The sequence below is a fragment of the Pteropus alecto genome, unplaced genomic scaffold (assembly GCF_000325575.1).
Source record: "Pteropus alecto unplaced genomic scaffold, ASM32557v1 scaffold75, whole genome shotgun sequence".
NCBI lineage: Eukaryota > Metazoa > Chordata > Mammalia > Chiroptera > Pteropodidae > Pteropus > Pteropus alecto.
The window spans coordinates 21,945,602-21,955,945 of record NW_006440638.1 but is presented as its reverse complement, the minus strand read 5'-3'; the positions used below and the strand labels follow the sequence as shown (position 1 = coordinate 21,955,945).

Here is a 10,344-nt window from a genome sequence, read left to right as displayed (position 1 = left end):
TTATTGATGATAGCCATTCTGACAGGTGTGAGATGATATCTCATCGTGGTTTTAATTTGCATTTCTCTGATGATTAGTGACCTTGAGCATCTTTTTATATGTCTATTGGCCATCTGTATTTTCTCTTTGGAGAAATATCTGTTCAGATCTTCTGCCCAATTTTTAATAGGATTGTTTTGTTGTTGTTGAGATGTATGAGTCCTTTCTATATTTTGGATGTTAACATCTTATCAGATGTATCATAAGCAAATATCTTTTCCCATTCAGCTGATTTTCTTTCCATTTTGTTGATGATTTCCTTTGCTGTACGAAACTTTTTAGTTTGATGTAGTCCCATTTGTTTATTTTTTATTTTGTTTCCCTTGCCCAAGGAGATATATTTGAAAAGAAATTACTGTTAGCAATATCAGAGAGTTTACTGCCTATGTTTTCTTCTAGAAGTTTTATGATTCTCAGGTCTTACACTTAGGTTTTTAATCTATTTTGAGTCTGTTCTTGTGTATGGTGTAAGAAGGTGATCCAGTTTCTTTTCCTTTTTTCTTTTTTTTGCATGTATCTGTCCAATTTTCCCAGCATCATTTATTTAAGAGACTGTCTTTACTCCATTGTATATTCTTGCCTCTTTTGTCATATACTAAGTGAGCATATAGGTGTGGATTTATTTCTGGGCTCTCTATTCTGTTCCATTGATCAATGTATCTGTTTTAATGCCAGTACCATGCTGTTCGAATTACTGTAGCCTTGTAGTATAGTTTGATATCAGGTAGTGTGATACCTTCAACTTTGTTCTTCTTTCTCAAGATTGCCATGGCTATTCGGGGTCTTTCATGGTTCTATACAAATTTTAGGATTATTTGTTCTAGCTCTCTGAAAAATGCCATTGGTATTTTGATAAGGATTGCATTGAATCTATAGATTGTTTTAGATAGTATGGCCATTTTAATGATGTTGAGTCTTTCTATCCATTAGCACGGTATATGCTTCCATTTATTTGTATCTTCTTCAATTTCTTTCAATGACTTATAATTTTCTGGGAACAGGTCTTTTACCTCCTTGGTTAATTTGATTCTTAGGTATTTTATTGTTTTTGATATAATTGTAAATGAAATTGTTTTCTTAATTTCCCTTACTGAAAGTTCATCATTGGTGTATAAAAATGCCACTGGCTTCTGAATATTTATTTTGTATCCTGCTACTTCATTGAATTCATCGATCAGTTCTAAGATTTTTGGTGGAATCTTTAGGGTTCTCTCTATATAATATCATGTCATCTGCAAATGATGAGAGTTTTATTTCTTCTTTTCCAATTCGGATACCTTTTATTTTTCTTTCTTGTCTTATTGCTGTGGCTAAAACTTTCAAAATAATGTTGAAGAGGAGTGGTGAAAGTGTCCTTGTCTCATTCCTGATCTTAAGGAAAACACTTTTAGCCTTTCCCCATTGAGTATGATGTTAGCTGTAGGTTTGTCATATAAGTCCTTTATTATGTTGAAATACGTTCCCTCTATTCTTTCTTTGCTGAGAGTTATCATAAATGGATGCTGGATTTTGTCAAATACCTTTTCTGGATCTATTAATATTATATGGTTTTATCTTTTGATTTGTTAATGTGGTGTATCACATTAATTGATTTGTGGATATTGTGCCAACCATGCATCCTAGGAATAAATGCAACTTGATCATGGTGTATGATATTTTTAATAGATAGCTGAATTTGGTTCCTAATATTTTGTTGAGGCCTTTCCTTTTTATTTCCCCTCTTACTTTCTTTAGTAAAAAATTTCAAAACCTAATGTCATCTTTAAGAAAATATTCTTTTTTACATCTCTCTCTACACACACACACATACTATTGGCTCTTTTTTTCTGGAGAACCCTAATGCACAGGGATTCAAACAGATTCTTATACACCAAAGTTCACTGCAGCCTTAAACACAAGAGCTAAAATGGGTAAACAATCCAAGTGCCCATCAACATAAAAATGGATAAACAAATGTGGTATATACATACAATGGAATATTATTTATCCATAAACAGGGATGAAGTTCTAATGCATAAAATATAGATGAAGCTTAAACGTTATGCTAGGTGAAGGAAGCTAGACAAAAAGGACAAATATTGTATGATTCCATTTATATGGAATACCTAGTATAGGCTAATTCATAAAGAGACAGAAATGAGAGGTTACCAGGGGCTTTGGGGGAGGGAGGAATGGGAAATCATTGCTTAATAAGTACAGAGTTTCTGTGTGGGGTTTTGAAAAAGTTCTGGAAATAGATACTGGTGCTGCACAACATTGTGTCACCGAATTGTACATTTGAGACTGGTTTAAATGGAAACTTTTATTATGGATATTTCTACAGTAAAAAATAAAAGATAAAGGTTAAGCATTTGTTAATAAACATACTGTTTTTCTGTAGAGAGAGAGAGAGATAGAGACACACACAGAGAGAAAGGATCCTTAACAGTCAAACATAATGTGTGATCCTCGATTGGCTCTCAGTTTCTAAACGAAAAGATATTCTTAGGACAAGTAGGGAAAATTAAATAGAAACAGAACATAAATAGGGACGTAACATATGATGTTATTATGAAATTGCTAACTTTTTTAGATATAATAATAGTGCCGTAGTTACACAGGAGAACATCTTATCCTTAGGGTCTTATCCTTAAGGGATACGTGCTTTAATGTTTAAGGGTAAAGTGTTACAATGCCTGCAACTTACTTGCAAATAGTGATGGAAAAAAAGATTGGGGGTGTTTGTGTTGGGGGGGATGTATGGCTGTTCCCTGTGGGTTGGGGGTGAAGAGAGAGAGTGAGAGAGAGGGAGAGGATGAGAGAGAAAGCAAATGTAGCAAAACATTAACAATTGTCAAATCCAGGTAGGAGATATATAGGTGTTTATTGTACTATTCTGCAGGGTTTTTTTGTTGTTGTTTACTTAAACATTTTCATAGTAAGTTAGAAACAAAATAAAAATTTAAGAGTCATACAACTCTGCTTCCCAGAAATATGCCTGTTAATATATTGCTTTAAATACGTTTAGCCTTCTTTTCTATGCATAGATATTTAAAAATACAGCACAGGATCAAATGTGCATTGGTACCTGTTCATTTATTCAGTCAAGTAAATTAACAAATGTTTATGTAAGTGTATCCTCCACAGGCCAGGTACGTAAGTGAATATTGATCCACTTACGTGGATCCACCAATATTGAAAGATCTCCTTGAGTTTTCACTAAATGTACCAAGAGAATTTAGTGTGCCTAATTTATTACAACTATAATTTGTAAAAATCACGATAAGAGCAGATAGATGAAAAAAATTGTGAATTTTTAGTAACCGCATTGTAATCTAGGGGCATCTTCATCATAAAATATAATTCAGTCAAATTTAATAACGTTGTTGGCATTTTTATTTTTTGCTATTCATTCATTTGGGAAATATTTACTGTCTATACTGCTCAGCACCAGGTGCTGTGGCTATGGAGATGTATGATACAAACCGTTTGCCCCTCTGAAGCACACTCTGGCACAGTATCTTAAATCTATTTGTATCCTGATTGAAAGGACAGCGATTGGGGACTTCAGAGAATGAGTTCCTGATTTACCCGCTAGTGGATTCCAGGGGAGCTTTGTGTGGAGAAAGCGAAGTTTGAGATTTGAAGGTTGGATACATTATATTCATATAACACTAAATTGGAACATGGGCTCTGGGGTTAAATCGCTTGATAGTCAGTGACCTTCGACAAGTTGCTTAACCTCCTTGTGCCTCAAGGATAATGTTGTAAAACTTAAATAATAGACATAAGGCGCTTAGATCCATGTCTGGCACATAAGAGCTAAATTTATTGAGTACTTGTGATTGTTGCTGCTATTTAAAAAGAGCTACAATGTGTTAGGCTTCATGGTGAGGTGACGGCAAGAAACAAGACATATCCTTGTATGCGCCCTAGGTGTTTCTCCCCAGAACTCGCCCCCCAACACACACACACACACACACACACACACACACACTTATTTTATACTAAAATAAGCCTCTCTTCCAAATATAAAACATAGAAAATGTTAATTTCCTAGAAAATGTTTACGTTTTTTGTTTCTCCCTACTATTGCCCCCTCCACTTGAACTGAGGCACTTCTCTGAGGACTCCCTGTGAACTCTGGGGGGGATACAATCCCGAGGCACGAAGGCTTCCACCATTCAAGTGTCTGGACCAGGAGCCCCAGGCCTGCCAAAAGAAGCCTGTCATCCGTGCAGCCCCGCCCCCGGTGAGCGCACACCAGTAAGCCCAGCACTGATTGGTCCGATCTCCCAGTTCACCGGCATCATTGCATCCAATTGACATAGAGTTTGTTGATCGGCGGCGGCAACAGACGTACACAAGGGGCTTGAGCGTCCTGTGGAGAGAGGTCAGGCCATGAACTTGGGGTAAGCTGGGGCGAAAAAAGGTGGGCCTCCGCAGATAGGGGTGAGGCTGGGTCAGACCCTTGGGAGTCCCTCTCGGAGAACCTTCCAGGCCTGCCTCGCCCTAAGCGGCAGTGCCGGGCTCCTTGAGATGGATGGGGCAGAGAGGCTGGGTTGTCCTTTCCTCCCCGCAGCCTTTGCTTTTCCACTTCATACCTCTAATTAAACCTGTCGTGAACTTCTTTCCATCCCCTTATTTACCTCTGGGTGGAGAAAGCGGAGAGGAGAGGAGATAAACGGTGAGGGCAGATGGAGAGAGAAAGCTTAGCGGCATCCCGGGAGAAATCGTGGCGCAGGCCTCTGGTTCTTTGAGACCGTGTCTTTGCAGTCTTTGCAGATTGTCGGAGCGCCTAGATTAGTTTAACGCCCTCTGTGCGAGGAACTGCGGCTTCTCAGTGAATCCATCCCTTTATTACTAGTTCCTGGCACCAAATAGGCCTCCGTTCACTACTGGTTGAGTAAATAAAAAGCACTGTTGCATGGTTTTCATCACTGGGAAATTTAATATTTAATGAAAAGTCACCAAACTCAGATTACTGCACATCATTTAGTAAATATTGTTCTAGAATTTAGGGATATAAAAAAATAAGACAGTCTGCACCTGGAGAAATTTACAGTGCAGCCGTGCTAAACACAAGTAATTTGCTGTTTCATTCAAGGTCTTTTTTAGTTTCACCAACGTAAATAGAAACTGTTCGTATCCTTGCTACAGGGGAGCTCTTAAAACCCGTTCTTTCCAGTTTTTAGTAAATATATTGAGCTACCCCTCCTATTTCGTGTTCATAATCAGGCCTTTCTCTTATCTGGCCCACTGGATTTAATATTGTTTCTTAGAAGTCACGTTTGTATCCCTCTCTCCTATTTTAACTAAAACAGTGAATTGACTGCTATTTTTGTTTTTAGAATTTTTATTGGGACTTAAACACACCTACAAGTTTATTGGCAATGACTTGCTGTTACTTTGTGCTCTTGGATTTGACATGCACAAATGAAATATAGCCACCAAAGTTTAAAATAGATTTGTTGTTGTGATAGTAACAAGTGTCACTAATGTAAATGTGTAGTAGTTGCAATATTCAAATTAGAACTAACTCTACTCAAGCAGTGAATAACCCTGGTGGCAATGTTATAGCTCATTTTCAAATAATGCTCTAGCATGCCATAGAATGTGTTAGTCATGAGATCATTATGAAACTAATAAATGATAGGTATGTTTTGCTCCTTTAACTTAGGTAAGGAGTTTTGGTAACAGCATTATTTTTTTTTCAGTCTGGAGTTATAAGTTAAATGATGGTGTGATCATTGCATTAATTTGTTGCTTACCAGTAACAAAATGAAATTTCAGATTAAAGGTAAGAAATTCTTTGTGTTACTAGAAAGTTTCAAGAATTTTCTTCCTGTAGTTTTTATTTTTATCTTAGATTGAAAAATGTTTTTAATTAAAAGAATGGTTTAATATTTACAAAATTCCTGTATAAATTCAAAAGAATTCAAAAGAACAGATTTACTTTAAAGGTTCAAATGAGCATTTCTGGCTGTTTAAAATGTTGCTTTTCTTAAAATTACAACTTTTTTTCTTTTATTTTGCAGAGATGGCTTAACGCTTGAAACTGAATTATTGGATGGAAAAACCAAACTAATATTGTCTCCATATGGTATGCTGTGTTACCAAAACCTAAAATGTTAACTTTTAAAATTCCTACATAAAATTTATACTAGTTTAACAGGCTTTTTGCTTGTAGTAGAGTGATATTTAAATGGTATTTTGAAAAAAAAAAATTTCTCCCTAACTTCCTCAAATTTATTTTTTATCGAGTTGTCAATCCATCACTGCTTACCACTGTCAGTATTTATTCATAAAATTTAATCTCCAAGTATATTTCATGTGTTAAATATCTCTTCATTGTATTTACATGTAACAAATGTCCTTATTGCCTAATCAGTGATACAGATGAAACATAATTATGTTTTGTGCATGTAAAGAATGTATTGTTTGAGAAAGTTAAATTTATAATAAGATCACAGTTGCTTAAGGCATTTTTTGTGTTAGAATTTACTTTAGTTGTCTTCTCATTCACATTTATTTTCTTCTTCCCTAATCTGTCCATAGTTTTACCTTGGAAAATAAACATGAAATCGAAATACTTGAACTATACTGTAAAAGAATGCTCAGGCAATACCTAAAGTTAATGCTCTTGGTACTAATATTCCTACTTAAAATCTTAAAACAATGCTAATTAAAATTTTCTTTTGTGACTGCCTTTGTTTTTGGTCGATAGTTTAGTAACTTTTTTTTCTTTCGTAGAATGTAAATCAAAAATTTCTGTGAAGGTAAGCCAAATAACTTTGACCTGATCTATTTCCAAATGTAAAATGTGGTTTTCTTTACAGTTGTTTGAAAATAATTTCTGTTAAAATATTATAAGGGATTTGGAATGATGGTAAGAAGTTATTGTTCCCTTGCTTTCAGGCTGGTCCTTTCACAGAAATGGAATCGTAATTTTTTCATTGAAAAAGCCTTTTAGAACACTTTTCTCTAGATTAGTGCTAAGAAAGCTTTTTGCCATGATAGAAATGTTCTCAAATCAGTGCTGTCCAATATGGTAGCCAGTCACTAGGCATGTGTGGTTATTGAGCACTAAAAATGTGGCTAGTATGACCAAGGAAATGAATTTTTAATTTTATTTAATGTTTAATTTAAATTTAATAGCTACTGTATTGGAAAGTGCATTTCCCAAGATTTTTAAAAATAGATATTCAGACTTTAAAACAAATATTTTTTTAATACTCAAATTTCATTTCCCCACATAAAAGGATGTATTCGATTCATAAATTCTTACATACATTTAACTTTCTGCTTTAAGATATCACACGAGCTTAATAATAATTTTCCTTTTGAATTATTTTTTTATTAGGAACCCATAGTATTTTTTTCTACATATTACATTACCACTTAAAAAAAGTTTGATACCACTACTTTTTTTGTTCTCTATTTCTTTTTCTATTTTTAAATTAACATCAGCAGAAATTTCTACTCCGCTCTTCTGTAACTTACTGTTGCTCCTTTTCCCCTTGATCTTTGTAACATCTTAAGGTCTTTCTTGCATGTCTTTGAATAAAACCCATTGTGGATGATGTGGCACTTTTCACCTCTAAGACCTTGATGGCTTTGCAGTTTCTTCCAGGTTTAATCAAGGTGGAGAAGTTGCTTGGTACCCAGAATATCAGTCATTTAAAACAGGCAATGATGATCAGATTAATTCCATAGGTTACCTACCTATAAAGATTATTTCTCTCTTTCTATATATGGTATATAATTATATACCTTGTGTGTTCCCTTAATAGCAGAATATAGACTGTATATTTTTTCCTGGCCCTACCCTATTAAAATATTGCAACTACTTTTATTTGAGTCGCATTAACATAGTGCCCCTTTTCAACATCCTAGATAAAAAGCTACTTTTAATGGTTGATTTTGATCTTCCCCTGGCCTCTATTTTCTCTTATGTTCTCTCTTTCATTGATGCCCTTAATGGATTTGCTGTATTCACCACATTTGTGAAGATATTTCATTGTCTTTTTAACCAATTTAGAACATTTGGAGATACCTTTTCATGCCTATAATAAACAAGTTACTAGTCTTAGACTTTTGGTAGAATCATTACAAAATTCTGTCAGTGGTCTAGGGATATTCTAAGATTCCTTTTTTCCAGAGTAATTAATGTGTCTCAGTTTACTGTCTTAAAGCAAATTGTTTGGATTTATCTCTTGCTTTTGGGACTCTAAAATAGTGATGAATGATAACTGTGATATGATATGTTAATTAGTTTGTGGTGATTATTTCACAGTGTATACATAAATCATCAAGTTGTACATCTTAAATATATACAATTTTGATATAATTTTTTATTTTACAATTATAGTTATGCAATATAACTATGCAATATAAAAATATAACATGCAATATAACATCAGTTTCAGATGTATAACATAGCTATTAGACATTTATATAATTTACTAAGTGATCACCCTGATAAATCTAGTACCCGTCTGACACCATAAATAGTTATTTTAATATTATTGACTATGTACCATATGCTATATTTTACATCCTCATGACTATTTTATTAACTACCAGTTTGTACCTCTTAATCTCTTACCCCCATTCACCCATCCCTCAATCCCTCCATCTGGCAACCATCAAAGTGTTCTCTGTATCTATGAGTTTGTTTCTGTTTTCTTTGTTTGTTTATATATTGTATTTTAGATTCCACATATAAGTGAAATCGTGGTGTTTGTCTTTCTCTGTCTGACTTATTTCACTCAGCATAATACCCTCTAGGTCCATCCATGTGGTTACAGATGGCAAGATTTCATTCTTTTTTATGGCTGAATAACATGGCACTGTATGTATGTACACCTTTATCCATTCATCTATTGAAAGACACTTACATTGCTTTCATATCTTAGCTATGGTAAATAACGCTGCAGTGAACATACAGATGATACATGTCTTTTTGAATTAGTGTTTTGGATTTCTTCAGATAAATACTCAGAAGTGGAATTCTTGGGTCTTTCTTTGTCTCTCTCTCTTTTTTTAATTAATTGATTTTTTAATTAATTAATTGATTAATTGAAGAAATGATTTGATTTTTTTTTCCTTGTGTACCTCCCCCCTCTCCTCTGGTAACCACTAGTCCATTGTCCATGAATCTGTTTGTACTGTTCATTTGTTGCTTTTAGGTTTATATCCCACAAAAAAGTGTTATTATGTGATTTTCAGTTTTTTCTGTCTGGCTTATTTCACTTAGTATGATTATTCCAAGGTCCATCCATGTTGTTGCAAGCAGCAGTATTTCATCTCTTCTTATGGCTGAGTAATATTCCATTGTGTATATGTACCACAGCTTCTTTAGACAGTCATCTATCATAGGACACTTCGGTTGCTTCCATGTCATGGCCACTGTTAATAATACTGCTATGAACATCGGTGTGCAAATATCTCTTTGGATATGAATTTTCAAGTCTTTGGGGTAAATACCTAGTAGAGAGATTGCTGGATCATATGCTAGATCAATTCTTAGTTTTTCGAGGAAACTCCATACTGTTTTTCATAGTGGCTGTACCAATTTTCAGTCCCACCAGCAGTGTATGAGGGTTCCTTTTCCTCCGCATCCTCTCCACCATTTGTTATTACTTATCTTGTTGATTATAGCTATTCTAACAGGTGTGAGATGGTATCTCATTGTGGTTTTGATTTGCATTTCCCTAATAGCTAGTGATGTTGAGCATCTTTTCAAATATTTGTTGATCATTTGCATGTCCTCTAGGGAGAAGTGTCTGTTAAGCTCCTCTGCCCATTTTTTGATTGGATTATTTGTTTTTTTTGTTGTTGTTGTTGAGTCGTATAAGTTCTTTGTATATTTTGGATATTAGAGCCTTATCAGAGGCGCTGCTTGCAACTATGTTTTCCCATTCGGATGGTTGTCTCTTTTCCTATCTTTTCCTCTATGCATTTTATTGTTTCAGGACTTATATTCAGGTCCTTAGTCCATTTTGAGTTAATTTTGGTGTGTGATTATAGACAACAGTCTAGATTCATTCTTTTGCAGGTGGTCTTCCAGTTTTCATAGCACCATTTATTGAAGAGGCTTTCCTTTCTCCACTGTATGTTTTTGTTTTTTTGTCAAAAATTATTTACCCATATAAATATGGGTTTACTTCTGGACTCTCGATTCTGTTCCTCTGGTCCGTGTGTCTGGTTTTCTGCCAATACCAGGCCATTTTGATTACTGTCACTTTGAAGTATAATTTGAAGTTCGGTAGAGTGATGCCTCTAGCCTCGTTCTTTTTTCTCAGGATAGCTGTGGCAATTCGG

At 34.6% G+C, this 10,344-nt stretch overlaps 1 protein-coding gene across 9 annotated transcripts in view; it reads left to right on the top strand.

The window, feature by feature from the left end:
• Positions 1–4,321: 4,321 nt before the first annotated feature.
• Positions 4,322–10,344, top strand: part of CCDC66 (coiled-coil domain containing 66) — a 55,956-nt gene continuing 49,933 nt past the window's right edge. For 4 of the 9 annotated variants that reach the window (XM_015593703.2, XM_015593697.2, XM_015593695.2 and 1 more), the window contains exons 1-3: positions 4,322–4,430; positions 6,057–6,121; positions 6,772–6,797. In XM_015593703.2, coding sequence (XP_015449189.1) covers positions 4,420–4,430; positions 6,057–6,121; positions 6,772–6,797 — 102 coding nt within the window. In that variant the 5' untranslated portion in view covers positions 4,322–4,419. Of the gene's footprint in view, positions 4,431–5,735; positions 5,819–6,056; positions 6,122–6,771; positions 6,798–10,344 lie in introns of all 9 variants that reach the window. The other 5 variants (XM_015593701.2, XM_015593699.2, XM_015593702.2 and 2 more) reach the window with 5 other exon arrangements.